The 19,169-nt window shown below is 41.1% G+C and overlaps 1 protein-coding gene across 1 annotated transcript; it reads right to left on the bottom strand.

Annotated features, from left to right (window-relative positions):
- Nucleotides 1-458: 458 nt before the first annotated feature.
- On the bottom strand, nucleotides 459-14,749 carry LOC110538629 (uncharacterized). Its single transcript, XM_021625568.3, has 2 exons — nucleotides 14,259-14,749; nucleotides 459-1,114 (listed from the first exon to the last, which is right to left on the bottom strand). Exons 1-2 carry the CDS (start codon nucleotides 14,637-14,639, stop codon nucleotides 962-964), a joined length of 534 nt encoding a protein of 177 aa, XP_021481243.1. The 5' UTR covers nucleotides 14,640-14,749; the 3' UTR covers nucleotides 459-961.
- Between the last annotated feature and the right edge of the window lie 4,420 nt (nucleotides 14,750-19,169).

Raw genomic sequence — 19,169 nt, 5'->3', positions numbered from 1 at the left:
TAGAAGAGGTGAGAGTCACTGAATATATACTAAAATAAAATATATACCTAATATAGAGAGTGTTATACATAATCTGGCAATATGTGACTATAAATTACATGGAATAGTGTGAACATTTCACCAAATTAATCAACTGTAAGGCCAAACTGGAACAGCTCTGCAATTTCTTTTGACTTCTAGGGTTGGATTAAATCTGCAGAGTGGAAGGCCATGTTCCTGCGTTCGCGGAGACTGCATTCACGGTAAACCCTGCATATGTTGACTAAATCGTAAATGACCTTTACATTTAAATTGTGCTATACAGAGGATCTTCTGTGCCACAGTTTGAATCTAGGTCTTAGTCTCCACGGTTGTCCAAAATAAATTGAGTTGAGTATTGCTTGTGCCATTGCTGATAGCACAGAACAATGAATTGAGCAAATTCATACATTTGTACAACAAGAAGTAAATGTTTGACATTGAGTTGCAAAATGTTTATTCATGTGAGTGTTAACCTTACTGGCCCTTTGTGTATTGACATCAAGTAATACATGTCCTCTCAGACTTTAAGAATAGTCTCTTTCTGATGCATTCTCATAACATTGTCAAATGTGTCTCTAAACTCTGATATGACTTATCCATACACAGTGAATACACATACACTATCCTTTAGACATTTATTAGACATAGTCCAAAAAACTATCAGTATCCATAATTTGTTGTTTATTTATGTATATTAAAATTCAAATTAAACAGACAAATTAATTAACAATTTAAACTATCCTGTCTGCAGGTATTTAAAAAAGCAAGTCATTAGATATATAGTTTTAAAAAAAGCATTGATGAATAAACAGCATTATGTATCTCTTTGGAAAGTGCCTGTAACTGGCACCTACTGTATGTGGTCAAGATCAGGATGATTTTGGGGGCTGGGGTTGAGAGAAGCGGTGGCTGTGGTGCTAGCCGGTGTTTATGTGTCAGATCAGTGGATATTTTTGGCCAGGATGACGACGTAGACGATGTACAGGATGATGACGGTGATGCCGATACCCAGGGCGGAGTGGTTCAGTATCCGTGCTAGACGAGAACTCCTCTCAGCAACCTGCTGCTGACCCTGGTTGTTGGCGTCTCGAGTCTGAGAGCAGAGGGGGGAAGGAAGGAAGGAAGGAAGGAAGGAAGGAAGGAAAGGAGGGAGGGAGAGTTGTAATTGTTGTAATCATCATTCAGGAAAGAGAGTGAGAGAGAGACTTCAACAGAGAGAGTTCAACGATGATTTAGGGCCATGCTCTTATTTGATTGGAGTTATTTCAGGAGAAGCAGTATTCATTCACAAACACAATGCTTAGCCAACATGCCATCTAAGTCAGAAAATAAAAACCAGAGAGACATTTTTCTATCTCACTGTAGAACATCTACAATAGATCATAGTAATACCTACTAGTGATGATATAACAACTTGAACACTAAGTTCCTGTGGCCACACCCCAAGCAGCACTAAGTTGAAACAGCTGTGGATGGAGCACCAACTGTACCTGTGTGCCAGATTCACTCTTGTAGCTCTCTCCCCTAGCTACAGTCTTAGGAATGGTGCTATATTGATTGTGAGACACATTTTGACACCTGTTATGTTTTCTCTTGGGGGAAGAACAAGGTTTGACAGGCAATGCTAAACTTTCAGTCAACTAACTGAAGTCTCAGTGTCTTTGACTCATCACTCCTTGCCATGGACTTTACACTATAGACATCTCGGAGTAGCTGCCTACCAGTCAGTATGAGTCACACACTAAGCAACAGTAAAGCTCTCAGCAAATTTTGCACAGCATGTGTGTGTCATATGTGGTCTTGGATTACTTTCTGGCTCCAAATCAGGAAGAGTCTTGTGACAAACAGGAAGTCCCTATAAAACACGAACAACAGGCACCAAAATACCCACTCTTTAGTCCATGTTTAAAAAAGAACAACATGCCCTCACACCCCCCTATAAGATCACTCCCACTCAACATCTACTTACTCAAGTCTCAATTGAATCAACCTCCCCCTAGTCACATGACGTTGTTAACATGGCCTCCATCTGTTTCTGTCCTCTGGTGAAATATGTGAGTTGGCTTCCACAGCAGGGCTAGGGTTGACTTAAGGTTTAGGCAGAGAAGGTCTGTGTTGATTTAGGTTAGTGTGGCGTGAGAAGGCCTGCCTGCTATTGTAAACCCTCCTCCTGATTACTGACAGCTGGATCATAATTGTTTCTACACGGCTAGCTAGAGGAGAAGGGCTCCTTGGATCTCTTAACAGTGGACAGTTGTTGTGTTTCTGAGGGTCTGTGTACTCGCGTGTCTTGAATAATTATCTGGGCACTCAACCAAACGATTTTCTTCCATTTCCTTGAGGTTCACAAGATTTCCTCCATCCCATCTGTCTGTCTCTATGCTCTGTTTGCTGTGCTATTGCAAAACTTGAAATACATATAGCCTATCCATTTACTAGGCTACTACGTCCAATTACATGAGAGATGTGCGTGGTCATTTGTTGTATGGAATATGAACCCATCACAGCCAGAAAAGTTGAGGAATACTGTATATTCTGGAACACTGTATATTCTGGAATACTGTATATTCTGCAATGGTTATGAAAATAAAATAAATAGGACAAATATTCCTATGTCTAATTATTTTAGATTCTAAAAATATAGCATGTTTTCGCTCTCCTCACTGATGGCAAATAGTTGCATTCTTGTTAATAATATGTTTTCCTGTTGATTTTTGTTTATACCCCATTCACACAAAATACTCACTTGCAAGCTTGCAATACAATATTTCAACCACCAGCAGATGTAAGTATGCATGGTATAAAGTTTGCAGGGAGGTGAGTACATTCTCAAGTCTAGTTAAAAAAATATATATATAAAACTGGCACACGCACATTTTGGGATATATTTTGAATGTATGCACGGTTTATAAATGAGGCCCCAGAAACCTACTGGAAGCTTGATTCTATTCACTTACCCACATAATACTCCATTCCTGATTTCCCCACAGGCCTCTATCAGCACTGCAGCATATTGCTCATATGACTCATCATAATATAATCTGTTGGGCCAGGCTCCTTGAAAACCACATTACATACAATACCAACTAAATTCCAAATAAAATATTCTGAACAAGTAACTGAGGAGTGGTTATTCTACTCTTTTATAAATACTGTATCTGCAATCTGGGATTTGTTCTAAGCAATGTGGGGAGTGCAATGGGATGACAAAGTGAACATTTTATGAATTGTATATGTGGAGGATGTACAACTGAACACATTGTATTGGGGTTTCTGTGTGACCTCATGGAGAGGGAAGGGCAGGATGTGAGATGCTTGATATGTGAGAAAATCCCAAGATCAAACAGAATCAGATCATTAATGGAGTCTGTCTTTCTAATCTCTGCGATATGAAGGGCCTTCTCAGTGACAGTACAGAAATACTGGTGAATGGGCCATTCACTGAGCAACCCAGTGAGCATTTATATTTTTTGGGGTCGTTTAGCAGACAATCTAGAGCAACTTCGTACTGGTTCCCAGTGGGAATCAAGCCCAGAACCCTGGCATTGCAAGTACTATTGATTTACACTGTCAACAGATTTTTGCTCTTGTCTGTGACTGAAGAGAAGGTTGTCAAAGTGTAGTCAACTTTGTTCTAAAGGCAGAAAGAATCTGATTGGTTTAGGGAAGAACAAATCCGATTGGTTTCTAAAAGGTCAATGGGCGGAGTTTAACAGATGCACATCTTGAAAACATGGAGGTTTGACTGAGCTTCTTGTAAATGAAAGTTTGAGTTAAAAGTTGTAATGTTTTGAAATATTTGTGATACAGTAGTCAGACAAATGTGACAACATCTCTTAGATACAACTAGTCTCCTGACTTGAAGCAAAGAGTAAAATGTAGCAAACTAGCAGCAACATGCTAAGATAATCAGAGCAAGCTAGCTAGGTAAGCATTTAGCAACCACTTAGCTACTTATGTTGAATTAATAGACATACAAGTAAGTCAGCTAACATTTGTTTTGTTGAAATGTTAAGTTGAAATGCAAAAAAAAAATGGACAGTTATGGACAGTTAAAATGCTAAGCTAAACAGAGCTAGTTGAATAGAGCTAATCTGGTTTCCTGGATGGTACTGTTGACTAACCACATTCCGTACAAATTTGCGCAACAGCGGCATTCAAACGAGGCTGCAATGAAAACTAATGGGACTGTCGTGACTGTGTTGGCATCAAAATCTGGGGTGTGAACTATGTTTCTATTAAAGCTTTGATTGACATAGTAATGACCCGATAGTATTGGAGTAAAGTTGAAAAAAAAAAAGACCTCTCCGACACTGTACGTTAAATTGTGATGTGTCATGGCGTAACATACAGCACGCATAAAGCAACTCATTCTGTGTCTTACAGCTTCTCTCCACCAGGTGTAGTGCTTCTCTTGCAGTTTAAAAATAAGAAAGGGACAGGGACAGGGTAAGGGGTAAGGGGGATGCCTAGTCAATTGTACAACGGAATGCATAATTTTTTTTGCGTCATCACTGCAAGCCATCATGCCTCTTAAAAGCCGCGACAGCCGCTGTTAAGTTCTGAAGATAACTTTAGCGCCGACCTAAAAACCAGATTCAAATTCGACACAAACCTTCAAATAGGTACCGTTTAAGTCAGAAGTTAACATACACCTTAGCCAAATACATTTAAACTCAGTTTCACAATTCCTGACATTTAATCCTAGTAAAAATGCGCTGTTTTAGGTCAGTTGAGATCACCACTTTATTTTAAGAATGTGAAATGTCAGAATAATAGTAGAGAGAATGATTTATTTAAACTTTTATTTCTTTCATCACATTCCCAGTGGGTCAGACGTTTACATACACTTACTTAGGTAGCTTTGCCTTTAAATTGTTAAACTTGGGTCAAGTGTTTCGGGTAGCCTTCCACAAGCTTCCCACAATAAGTTGGGTGAATTTTGGCCCATTCCTCCTGACAGAGCTGGTGTAACTGAGTCAGGTTTGTAGGCCTCCTTGCTTACACATGTTTTTTCATTTCTGCCCACAAAGTTTCTATCGGATTGAGATCAGGGCTTTGTGATGGACACTCCAATACCTTGACTTTGTTGTCCCTAAGCCATGTTGCCACAACTTTGGAAGTATGCTTGAGGTCATTGTCCATTTGGAAGATCCATTTGCGACCAAACTTTACCTTCCTGACTGATGTCTTGAGATGTTGCTTCAATATATAAATACATTTGATTTGATATATCCACAGAATTTTCCTTCCTCGTGATGCCATCCATTTTGTGTAGTGCACCAGTCCCTCCTGCAGCAAAGCACCCCCACAACATGATGCTGCCACCCCCCTGCTTCATGGTTGGGATGATGTTCTTCGGCTTGCAAGCCTCCCCCATTTTCCTCCAAACATAACGATGGTCATTATGGCCAAACATTTCTATTTTTGTTTCATCAGACCACAGGACATTTCTCCAAAAAGTATGGTCTTTGTCTCCATGTGCAGTTGCAAGCCATAGTCTGACCTTTTTTGGGTGGTTTTGGAGCAATGGCTTCTTCCTTGCTGAGCGGCCTTCAGGTTGTGTCGATATAGGACTCGTTTTACTGTGGATATAGATACTTTTGTACCTGTTTTGTCCAGTATCTTCACAAGGTCCTTTGCTGTTGCTCTGAGATTGATTTGCACTTTTCGCACCAAAGTGCGTTCATCTCTAGGAGACAGAACGCGTCTCCTTCCTGAGCGGTATGACGGCTGCATGGTCCAATGGTGTTTATACTTGCGCACTATTGTTTGTACAGATGAACGTGGTACCTTCAGGCGTTTGGATATTGCTCCCAATCATGAACCAGACTTGTGGAGGTCTACAATTTTTTTTTAGGTCTTGGCTGATTTCTTTAGATTTTCCCATGATGTCGAGCAAAGAGGCACTGAGTTTGAAGGTAGGCCTTGAAATACATCCACAGGTACACCTGCAATTGACTCAAATTATGTAAATTAGCCTATCACAAGCATCTAAAGCCATGATATCATTTTCTGGAATTTTCCAAGCTGTTTAAAGGCACAGTCAATTTAGTGTATGTAAACTTCTGACCAACTGGAATTGTGATACAGTGAATTTTAAGTGAAATAATTTGTCTGTAAACATGCACAAAGTAGATGTCCTAACCGACTGGCCAAAACTATAGTTTGTTAACAAGAAATTTGTGGAGTGGTTAAAAAACGAGTTTTAATGACTCCAACGTAAGTGTATGTAAACTTCCGACTTCAACTGTACTGTATGTAATGACACATTATAAAAATTCTTTATAGTGTTTCATTTACATTTTAGAGGTGATAAGTTGGACAGATCGGGTGAAGAAATCTGTTTATCTCCCCCTTTCCCCTATCCCGCAGTAGGCTTCAATCATGCAGAGACGGGCAACATGAATGTCTCGTCATTGATTTGGCTGGAAACTGGAAACGGGAGAAATTGTGCTTAGAATGGTATTCATATTACAGTTGATCTGGAAGTATTATGTTTTTGGGGCGCTAAAATAAGGTAAATTGTACATTACAGCTCGATGTACAGAAGAAGTGCGTTAGATTAGTAACTACATCCTTTCTTATTCCACTAAGATATAATCAATGAAGGGATACTTACAAGAGTAGACCAAAAACAAACTCTACCATATTCTACCTAATATACAGTACGTACGTGAGGGTAGAGTAGGGTACTGTCAGTAATGGGGATAAGAGGGATGCGTGTGTATAAGCAATATGTTGATAGATAAAGGGGCTATCAAAGGGTTAACTGAAACAATGCTGTTACTATTTTCATTGACAGCTGTGTCTCTACACTTCACCTAAAATATGACAGAAAAATTTGGAGTGTGGACTGTATTAATTGTGTAATTACTGGGAGTGGAACACAGACGTTGTGGTGTTTGGTGCATCTGAGCTCTCCATTAAATGATTCTCCCTTAAATTAGCTCATTTTCAGCCACTTTCCCTTTCCACCACATGTTGCTTATAGGTTCAGCTTAACACATGCCGGATTCATGCCACTAACGGTCCTGCTTACAAAGGAGCTGTGTTCGACAATGTTTCAAATTCATAGATTTGTTAGTTGTTGAGGCCATGATTGTTTATGTTTTTCTAGTCTAAGGCATGGCCACTATAACTTATTTTCTGCATCTCTGTTTCCTCAAAGTGCACTCTGTGACGTTAAACACTAAAAAACAGAGCCTAAAAGATAACAGATAATAAATAATATGTCATAAATGGATGTCTGAAAAAACAGCTTCATCGCAGACATGGCCAAATATTGAAGTACTATTCTCAACATATCGTGACAGTCACAATAAAGATAACATTCACAATGAAGTTCAGGGTTTAGAGCAAATACCAACAGCATAAGCAACATCCTACTTGGACCTGTGGTAATGACCCTATTCATTCCCAACAACCCATGGGGCCCAGACAGGGGCCGCTTCATAAAAGGAGGCTGGGGTATCCTAGCAACTGGTGTTAATAGAGTTAGTGTGTGTAATCATTTTCTGATATTGCCAGAGTACAGTATAAATAATATTCAAATAATAACTGTGTAAGCACCGTTTTCTTCAGAATGTTAAGAAGACAGGAAAATAGGTGTAATGGATTACTAAATGTACTTGAAACTTGACAAGGGAAACAATAGACAAGCAACCCCTTTTGAAGACAATTGCCAGGAAATTGTGTACAATCTCTAAAAAGGATATGTTCATTGTCCTGTCCGTATTTTATGGCAAATCACTCTAAAACATTTCAAAACATACTGACTGGAAAACACACAGCCTGCGACACAGACACAAATCTAAAACACTTCCGGCCACAGACACGCAACCACACACAAGCACAGACACACAACCACGCACGAGCACACATACAGGCGAGCACACACACAGGCAACCACACACGCACACAAGCACACGCACAAGCACACAGACACAATAGCTTCTTTCTGCTCTCTGATTATGCCCTCTTGTCCGCCATGTTAGAAAGGCCCCACTGTGTGAACGTTGAATTTCCAAGAGGCAGATTCCTGTTGTCCTCCCCTCCCCCGGCCTGTACCCCTATTTGACCCTCCAACAGGCCTTTTCCCTTCCTCCTACCCATCCCAGACAACCTGGCGAAAATCCCAAACACAACAGATCCCAAACATAATGCTACTCCCCCTCTCGTGTGTTAGGCCAGGAAAAACACGCTGGAATGTGGAAAGTCCTATAAATCACGACATAACAATATCCTGTATAGATCACGAACTAACCTAAAACAATCCAAACTCAATAAAATAGGGAATGCAACTAACCAACAATGCATTCGGCAAATATTCAGACCCCTTCACTTTTTCAACATTTAGTTACATTGCAGCCTTATTCTAAAATGGATTAAATAAGGAGATGACTGAGGACTACAGGAAAAGGAGGACCAAGCACGCCCCCATTCTCATCAACGGGCTGTAGTGGGGGAGGTTGAGAGCTTAAGTGCCTTGGTGTCCACATCACCAACAAACTAACATGGTCCAAGCACACCAAGATGTGAAGAGGGCACAACAAAACCTATTCCCCCTCAGGAGACTGAAAAGATTTGGCATGGGTCCTGAGATCCTCAAAAGGTTCTACAGCTGCACCATCGAGAGCATCCTGACTGGTTGTATCACCGCCTGGTAAGGCAACTGCTTGGCCTCCGACCGCAAGGCACTACAGAGGGTAGTGCATATGGCCCAGTACATCACTGGGGCCAAGCTTCCTGCCATCCAGGACCTCTATACCAGGCGGTGTCAGAGGAAGGCCCTAAAAAGTGTCAAAGACTCCAGCCACACCAGTCATAGACTGTTCTCTCTGCTACCGCATGGCAAGCAGTACCGGAGCGCCAAGTCTAGGTCCAAGAGGCATCTAAACAGCTTCTACCCTCAAGCCTTTAGACTCCTGAACATCTAATCAAATGGCTATCCAGACTATTTGCACTGCCCCCCACCCTTTACCCTGCTGCTAATCTCTGTTATTATCTCTGCATAGTCACTTTACAAAGTTGACAGTGCATGTCAGAGCAAAAACCAATCCACGAGGTCAAAGGAATTATATGTAGAGTTCCGAGACAAGATTGTGTCCAGGCACAGATCTGGGGAAGGGTACCAAAACATTTCTGCAGCAATGAGGGCCCTGAGAACACAGTGGCCTCCATCATTCTTAAATGGAAGAAGTTTGGAACCACCAAGACTCATCCTAGAACTGTCCGCCCGGCCAAACTGAACAATCGGGAGAGAAGGGCCTAGGTCAGGGAGGTGACCAAGAACCCGATGTTCACTCTGACAGAGCTCCAGAGCTCCTCTGTGGAGATGGGAGAATCTTCCAGAAGGACAACCATCTCTGCAACACTCCACCAATCAGGCCTTTATGGTAGAGTGGCCAGTAAAAGGGACATGACAGCCCTCTTGGAGTTTGCCAAAAGGCACCTAAAGGACTCTCACACCATAAGAAACAAGATTCTCTGGTCTGATGAAACCAAGATTGAACTCTTTGGCCTGAATGCCAAGCATCACATCTTGAGGAAAGCTATCACAATCCCTACGCTGAAGCATGGTGTCGGTAGCATCATGCTGTGGGGGTGTTTTATCAGTGGCAGGGACTGGGAGACTAGTCAGGATTGAGGGAAAGATGAATGGAGCAAAGTACAGAGAGATCCTTGATGAAAACCTGCTCCAGAGGGCTCAAGACCTCAGACTGGGGCAAAGGTTCACCTTCCAACAGGACAATGACCATGAGCACACAGCCAAGACAATGCAGGAGTAGCTTTGGGACAAGTCTCTGAATGTCCTTGAGTGGCCCAGCCAGAGCCCGGACTTGAACCCGATCAAATATCTCTGCAGAGACCTGAAAATAGCTGTGCAGCAACGCTCCCCATCCAATCTGACAGAGCTTGAGAGGATCTGCAGAGAAGAATGGGAGAAACTCCCCAAATGCGGTTGTGCCAAGCTTGTAGCGTCATACCCAAGAAGATTCGAGGCTGTAAGCACTGCCAACAGTGCTTCAACAAAGGACTGAGTAAAGGGTCTGAATACTTATGTAAATGTGATATTTCCGTTTTTTTATTTGTAATAAATTCGCAAAAAATTCAAAAAATCTGTTTTGGGTTATTGTGTGTAGATTGATGGGGCTTTTTTTTATTTTTTAGAATGACGCTATAATATAACAAAATGTGGAAAAAGTTAAGGGGTCTGAATACTTTCCAAATGCACTGTATGTAATCCAAGGGAATAATTTCCACAACAGTAGTCGGCAGGAAATAGGAAGTCATAATAAGCTTTCCCATACAGGACATAACTCCATTTCTTTTTGAGGAAAAAGCAATGTACTGTAACACATTTTTTAGAACATACATTTTCCCAGATACTTAACTCCTTTGTATCTCTCCCTGGCTGGGAATAGTTTTAAGATTTTATTTTAAACTTTATTTAACTAGGCAAGTCAGTTAAGAACAAATTCTTATTTTCAATGACAGCCTAGGAACAGTGGGTTAACTGCCTTGTTCAGGAGCAGAACAATAGATTTATACTTTTCAGCTCAGGGAATTTATCTTGCAAACTTTCAGTTTCTAGTCCAATGCTCCAACCACTAGGCTACCTGCCACCCCAAGATTGGCTGGTGGTGTACTATATGTGAGTGGGCATTAAGTCTATGTGCCAGTCAGACAGTGCTGCTGACTTGGAGACACAGAAAAGAAAACTGTGTTTGCAGTCTGGCTTGTCACCTCTGTACGCAGTGCCACGCCAAACACTGGCAACTAGCAGCTTGTCGCAACTGAGGCAGGGTGGGAAGGGCTCGGTGTGGGATAGTCATGCCAAGCTTCCTGGCAGAGCGTCAAGTAGCCTCTTAGCGAGATAATACACCACTCACCCATTACCGTATATCTCCTCCAGGCCAGAACTGGGTGCGGTCACGCCTACTTCCGCTCCCATTGTCAAGCACACGAGACTTCATCAGGCAGGGTAGCCTAGTGGTTAGAGTGTTGGACTAGTAACCGTGAGGTTGCAAGTTCAAATCCCTGAGCTGACAAGTTACAAATCTGTTGTTCTGCCCCTGAACAGGCAGTTACTGTTTCTAGGCTGTCATTGAAAATAAGAATTTGTTCTTAACTGACTTGCCTAGTTAAATAACTGTTTTCTCACCTCTAGGTTATTTTATTTTAAATGCTATTGTAAGTGCTGTAACAATATTTTAAGATAACTACACAAGGCATAGGACTAAAGGTCAAGAGGGAATTAACGATCAATGGAAATAGTTGTTTTTATGTAATAGGGAATCATTGATTCATGGGCCAGATACTACACGAGAAGAATTTCAGTCCGGGACTCATAGCTACATGTGGCAAGTTTTAATTGGTCCGAATTGTTTATAGATTGAGCCTGAAACAAGATACTTGTTATTTGGCCATTGATCCAATTTTACTGCAAGGAATTCTAATTGGTCAACCACAGGCTAAGGTTGGGTTATAGGTTTCACCCTATCTCTTCGTTCTGTGGAGAATCTCTCAGGCCAGTGAGGAAGGAACATCTGTCATCTACTTTACAGCATGACAACTATGATGTGTTCTATTTGAATAAATATAAATTTTCTCCACCTGATTTGCTTTGGGGTCTGTGTAATTGAAGAATAACATCAACTGCTAACAGTTCCTATTAATATACTTTAAGTGCCGACAGGTATGATCGCAACACTGCTGATCAGCCATAAATTCCCTCGTTACAGGGGAGATGGAAGTTTGTTGTGTTCAACGGGGGGCAATTGAATGCAAGCTTCACACTGTTTATTATTATTGTGAAAACATGTCTAGCCTGTCTATCTATGTGTAACAGGTTTGACCTGTTATGCTCAACCCACTCAGTTTCTACCACAAAACACCAGAACATAGCCAAAAAAGTAGAACCAGCTCATCTGCTTTTACACTATTAATAATAATGTTCAGTGTTTCTTTTGAAAATAATATTTAAATGAATATTTAAAAATGAATAATTTCACCATATTAAAACGAGAGTTCAGTTCAGCAGGGTTGACCTTTAAATGAGGGACATGTTGTTGTTTTCCCCCTTAACATTTTAAGGGGGAAAACAACAACAACATGAACCACTAACAACATGAACCACTAATCACAAAATAAATAATAATCTACAGAAATGACATTGTGAAAGTAACAAAATAGGTCATGGTGGAAAGTTTTTTTTTTTTTACCTTTTACCTTTTTTTTAACTAAGCAAGTCGGTTAAGAACAAATTCAATGACGGCCTTGGAACAGTGGGTCAACTGCCTGTTGAGAACAACAGAATTGGACAATGCCAGGTTTGAACTTAGAACCTTCCGGTTACTAGTCCAACGCTCTAACCACTAGGCTACCCTGCCGCCCCAGTGGGTTAAATTGCACAGAGGGACATCTCAAAATGTGTCAAAATGCAGAATATATGCACTTTTAGCAAGTCTTTATTTATATATAAAATCAGATTTATTCAAAATTCCATTTGGACTTTATTAAAACCAGTTAAATGTAATCGAAAATGTAATCTACATCATCCCCAAAAGTAATTATTTATCATGAGAGGGCTATAAATAATAACTAGTAATCCTACATACTCAAAGAAATGTTAACATCTCACCTTTTTGGTAAAAAAAATAGTTGCTGATATGAAGTACAAATATGAAATATTTTACAGTATATAATAGCCCTTGACTTGCCCAGGAGAGGAGGAACTTTACTGAGCGATTATGTCTATGATGGATGTGGCTGAAGTTAATTCACCAGCACATTGATCAACCTCAGTTGATGTGGTTATTACATAAGTCATCCACTGGGTTTTCATACTTGATAAAAAGCCACTGTCTCATTGTGAAATAAAGATGCCCATAATAACATCTTAGAGGTCTTCAACCTCCATTCTCTCTTTACCAGGCTTTGACCCGGATGTTTCCTCCATTACCCACATTGATCTATATGAGTCATACCCGGTCAACAATTAGCTGTCCATCCTGATATGCATTTGTAATTCCAGTAAGTAAGTAAAGAGACTTGCAATGTGCACACTGCCCACAAAAGGAGGTGGAAACTGAGCTGCACATCCTAACCTCCTGCCAAATGTATGACCATATTAGAGACACATATTTCCGTCAGATTACACAGACCCACAGGAATTCGATAACAAATCCACAGTGCGCAATCTGTGAAATATCACAGTGTGCAATCACAGAGGCAGGATTTGTGACCTGTTGCCAAAAGGAAAGCGCAACCAGTGAAAAACAAACACCATTGTAAATGCAACCTATGTTTACATTTTATTTATTTTTCCTTTTGTACTTTAACTATTTGCACATCATTACAACACTGTATATAGACATAATGACATTTGAAATGTCTTTATTCTTTTGGAACTTTTGTAAGTGTAATGTTCACTGTACATTTTTTGTTTATTTAAATTTAGTTTATTATCTATTTAACTTGCTTTGGCAATGTAAACATATGTTTCCCATGCCAATAAAGCCCCTTAAATTTAAATTGACTTGGGGCTTGTAGGGATAGCTCAGGGTTACCAGCCCTTTCCTACCTCTCTTCTCAGTGTGGCTGTCCATTCAAGGGTGGGGTTTGGCAAAGGACAAGGGGGAGGGTTGTTGGAGTTCTGCTTTTTTCTTTTGCGATTTGATAAGCCCAGTATACCTTTTACATTTTGAATACCACCTCCTCTTACGTCACTCACACAGTCAAGTCATCCGCATGTTTAACCACCCATATTTAACCACCCATTTTTAACCACCCATATTCCGGGAAGGGTCCCTCCCTTTCTTACACACACTCTCCCCAATTCCCACTTCGTGCCCCTTCTCCCCTCCCCCGATCCCCTCAAACCACCAAATCCCGAGGACCTTATTCAAAACAGAACTCAAGACTGTGAGATACCCACAGTGTAAGGCCAAAACTATCACAAACATGTCCTTCTCCCCAGCTACGCAGCCCTCCACCAAGTAGAGAGAGAGAGAGAGAGAGAGAGAGAGAGAGACCGTTATTTAAACAAAACCGGTAACTGGGTTTCTTGGATAAAGCTAAAAAAAGACTAGAGTGAGAAATACACTACTGACTACTCTACAAAATGAAAAAAGTTATGTTCTGTGAATTATTTGGGATACATATCTACTGGAAACACATTAGTCTACATTACATTTGAATACTCTTAAAACAGTAATAAAAGTCCCACTCACCGAGATGGAGTAGATAAGTGCAGCGATGCCAAGTGGCAGGCAGCAGCACAGCATGGTGAAAATGGAGTAGCCCAGGTAGTCTGGCAGAGGGTAAGGCAGAGCTCCACGGGTCACAAACACCGTAGGCTGGACTGTGACGGTGGACTGGGGGTACTCTCCCTGGGGGTATGGCTGGCCGTAAGGGGCCCCAGGAGCTCCTCCATACTGGGGCGGTGGTGCGTATCCCTGGGGATTGGCGGGGTAGCCTGCTGGTACAGGGTATCCTGTGTTGGGGTACTGGGGGTGGTCCTGGTAGGGTGGAGGAGCTGGTTGTCCCATCCCAGACTTCTCATCTGGGTTCCAGCCTGGTGGTGGGGCGTTTGGCATCTTGTTGGGATCCATTTTTTTGCTGTTGGTGATTTGTTTCCCTTTTATCTTACTTCTCTCTTTTTTTTATTTTGTGCCTCCTCTCAATCTCTCCAAGCGTTCTTCTGTGTCTCTCTCCCTAAACTGTCTGCCTGCCTACAAGCTGTGTAAAGCAAGCAATTACGTTCTCTCTCCCCCTCCCCTGTCCGTCCCTGGCAGCTCATTATGTTTAGAGGAGGCCTGTGTGGGTGAGCCGACAGGGAAGGGTTAGGGGTGGGGAAAGACTGAGTAGCTGACTGGAGTCAAATAACAAGTCCAGCAGTCAGGCAGAAATGCTGTCCATCTAATGCAGAGATACCGTATTCTGGATAGGAGTTGTGCGCAACCCCCTGGTGATATTATGAACTACACAAGTAACAGTCACAATGTATTATTGTAGTTATTGATGACTCTTCAGTGCAAGATGTTTAAATACTTATTTTTCTTTGTTATGATGAAGAACGGTATATTTGATACTGTAATAAGGTAAAACTATAACAAAAGTGATGCTTAAAGTATTTGTTTATGGTAAGTGAACACAGGAAAAAACAGCAAAGACTGTTGATTGAAGAATAAGAAGAAAAAGTAACAAAGATAATGTAACAAACAACAAGGCAATAAGATAATGTAACATATATGATGATGTAACAAGATGATGTACCATAATGATAATATAACAAGATAATGTAACAAACAATAATACAACAAGATAATGGAGCATCGATAATGTAACAAGATAATGTAATATATTGGTGAAATAGCGAGACAATGTAACAAAGTATAATGTAACAATATAACGTAACATAAATGACAATGCAACAAGACCATGTAACATTATGATAATACAACAAAATAATGTAACATAGGCGATAATGCAATAAGATAATGTAACATAAATAGACAGATCCAGTCGGCCGGCCAAATAGGTCCAGTTGGCCTGCTGGCCAGATAGGATAGGGCGGAGGGCCAGATGAGACCAGTCGGTCATCCAGCCAAATGGGACTAGTCAGCCGGCCAGGTAGGTAGGTCCGGTCAACCGGCCAAGTAAGTAGGTCTGGCCCGCTGGCTAGGTAGGTAAGTTCGGCCAGCCGGCCAGAAAGATAGGTCAAGTCGGACATTAAAGTAGGTCTGGCCTGCCTGCCTGCTAAGTTTGAAAAAAATGTGGTGTGGCTGCGTTCAGTCATTATGGTCCAGGCCTTTGAAACCAACCTGGTCTCAGAGCATTTCCTATTATTCTGTACGTAAATCCGAAACACTCCGTATGATATGTTGCGTTTTGTATGGTATGTATTAATTTGTGGATGTCCATCACTCATTTCATATGATATGTTACGAATTACAATTCAAATTTTATCTTACGAAATTGCAAAATATAGAGTATGTTACGAATTTGCTAAACGTACTATATGTTAAAAAAATGGCCAAATGTATGATGTTACAAATTCTATGTAGGTGGCTAACGTTAGCTAGCTGGCTAACATTAGCTAAACTAGGGGTTAGGATTAGGGGTTAAGGTTAAATTTAGGAGTTAGGTTAAAGAGTTAAGGTTAGGGGAATGGTTAACTAACATGCTAAGTAGTTGCAAAGTAGTTAAAACGTAGTAAGTAATTGAAAAGTTGCTAATTATCTGAAATGCTGAAGTTGTTGCTGACGAGGTTCAAACTCGCAAACTTATACGTCCACTCATCCACCCCGAACAACCAACCTACTTTCGCTTTTGCCTTAAGTAACTGTAATGGGAATTTTTATGTTTGTGCTTTTCTGATAACTCATTTCTGTGTTCTATTCACAGGCTGTTCTATAAACCAATTTATGTGTTCATGCAAGTGGTTGACTGTACACATCCTCACTATCAGTAGCTGCAATTTGGCAGTACGCCCAGAGCTTGTTTTGAAATATATCTCAGTTTCAAGGTCTCAGCTTAGAGAGAAGAAGCCTCGTGAGGTATTTCTTTGTTCACAAGGCCATTGTCATGATGAAACAGGAAAGGGCCTTCCCCAAACTGTTGCCACAAAGTTGGAAGCACAGAATCATCTAGAATGTCATTGTATGCTGTAGCGTTAAGATTTCCCCTCACTGGAACTAAGGGGCTTAGCCCAAATCATGAAAAACAGCCCCAGACCATTATTCCTCCACCACCAAACTTTACAGTTGGCACTATGCATTGGGGCAGGTAGCGTTCTCCTGCCATCCACCAAGCCCAGATTTGTCCGTCGGACTGCCAGATGGTGAAGCGTGATTCATCACTCCAGAGAACACGTTGCCACTGCTCCAGAGTCCAATGGCAGCGAGCTTTACACCACTCCAGCCGATGCTTGGCATTGCACATGGTGATGTTAGGCTTGCGCGGCTGTTTGGCCATAGAAACACATTTCATGAAGTTCCCGACAAACAATTATTGTGCAGACGTTGCTTCCAGAGGCAATTTGGAACTCGGTAATGAGTGTTGCAACCAAGGACATTTTTACCAGCTTCGCGGTTCAACACTCGGCGGTGCTATTCTGTGAGCTTGTTTTTTTTTTTTTTTTTTTTTTTTACACCTTTATTTAACTAGGCAAGTCAGTTAAGAACAAATTCTTATTTTCAATGACGGCCTAGGAACAGTGGGTTAACTGCCTGTTAAGGGGCAGAACGACAGATTTGTACCTTGTCAGCTCGGGGGTTTGAACTTGCAACCTTCCGGTTACTAGTCCCAACGCTCATTCGCAGCTGAGCCATTGTTTCTCCTAGACATTTCCACTTCACAATAACAGCTCTTACAGTTGGCCGGGGCAGCTCTAGCAGGGCCGAAATTTGGAAAGGTTGGAAAGGTTGGAAAGGTGGAATCCTATAACGGTGCCATGTTGAAAGTCACTTAGCTCTTCAGAAAGGTCATTCGACTGCCAATGTTTGTGTATGGAGATTGCATGGCTGTGTGCTCGATTTTATACACCGGTCAGCAATGGATGTGGCTAAAACAGCCAAATCCACTAATTTAAAGGGGTGCCCACATAGTTTTGTATATGTAGTGTATGTAACTGTATTGACTCACTCTTATCACATTGTTTGAAGAAATGGAATTGAGCATTGGAAATACAAATAATACATGCGGGGCCTGTCTCCCGGACCCAAATTAAGTCTACTTCTGGACTAAACAGCATGGTAAACTGAGTTTCCAAAGTGAGTATTCAGTCCAGGAGTATGCTCAATATGGGTCCGGGCAAACTACTCTTGCACAAAAATTTGTAGGTCTAATGCTCTTCTTCAGCTTGTTTCTTCTTGTCTAATTCACACCCTCTGTGACCTTCTGGTTGTATCATACAATAGAGCCCGTATCAGCCTCTTATCTCAGTTACCATAGCAACACATGACCCGTCATGACCACTTTTGAATACACTGTAATCCATGATAAGGTGATTTTGTTATCATTACCATACTCTATTCAAGGTAGAATGCCTGTGAGTAGAGTTTTGGATTTGGACTGTAGCTCGGAAACTGGCAAGGACATACTTAATTGTGCTGGAGGATATTTATGACCTTGACACACTTTCACTTTTAAAATAATGACATAAGCTGGTGTTCATACCATAGACCGTATGGTTCATATTGTAAAGGACTGTTTCCTCAGAACAGCCTCAATTCGTCGGGGCATGGACTCTAAAAGGTGTCGAAAGCATTCCACAAGGATGTTGGCCCATGTTGACTCCAATGCTTCCCACAGTTGTGTAAAGTTGGCTGGGTGTCCTTTGGGTGGTGAATCATTCTTGATACACATGGGAAACTGTTGAACATGAAAAACATGAAAAACGTTGCAGTCCTTGATACAAGCCGGTGCACCTGGCACTTACTACCATACCCCGTTCAAAGGCACTTGCATATTATGTCTGGCTCATTCACCCTCTGAGTGGCACACACACACAATCCCATGTCTCAATTGTCTCAGGGCTTAAAAAGGGTTATTTAACCGGTCTCCTCCCCTGATTGAGGTGGATTTAACAAGTCACATCAATAAGGGATCATAGCCTTCACCTAGTCAGTCTATTTCATGGAAAGAGCCGGTATTCCCAACGTTTTGTACAGTCAGTGTAATGTTGATGAATGTTGATGAATGTATGTTTGAGAAGGCAACTACATTTTAAAAATGATTTTTACTGTTTTGCAAAGGCCACAGATTAAAGTGTCTTGTGAACACTGTTTCGAAAAATATTTTTCAAAAAAATGCTTGTAATGCGTTTGAGAAACACTGTACCAGTCTTTTTGCAGTGTCTCATGTAATCCAGTAGATGGCGATGTAGAAGTATATTTGAACCACTCAGGACATGGGCCTTACATCAAATAGAGAAAAGTATTTGCAGGATTTACATTTGAGGAGCCTATCAGACTTATTTTATTTAGAGATTCAGCATCTATTAGCATAATGTAATGTAACATTGGACACCTTCATAAAAGGTAACTCTTTTAATTTGAATTACAAACATAGACACCATCTACTCATTTGCCAAGAAACATCTTGTAGACCGTGACTCACTAAAAGCCAATTGGGGAGAA

This window comes from Oncorhynchus mykiss, chromosome 2 (genome assembly GCF_057628025.1).
Source record: "Oncorhynchus mykiss isolate SJ-2025 chromosome 2, ASM5762802v1, whole genome shotgun sequence".
NCBI classification, from domain to species: Eukaryota; Metazoa; Chordata; class Actinopteri; order Salmoniformes; family Salmonidae; genus Oncorhynchus; species Oncorhynchus mykiss.
The sequence above is the reverse complement of the archived record's forward strand: the minus strand, read 5'-3'. Positions and strand labels throughout refer to the sequence as shown.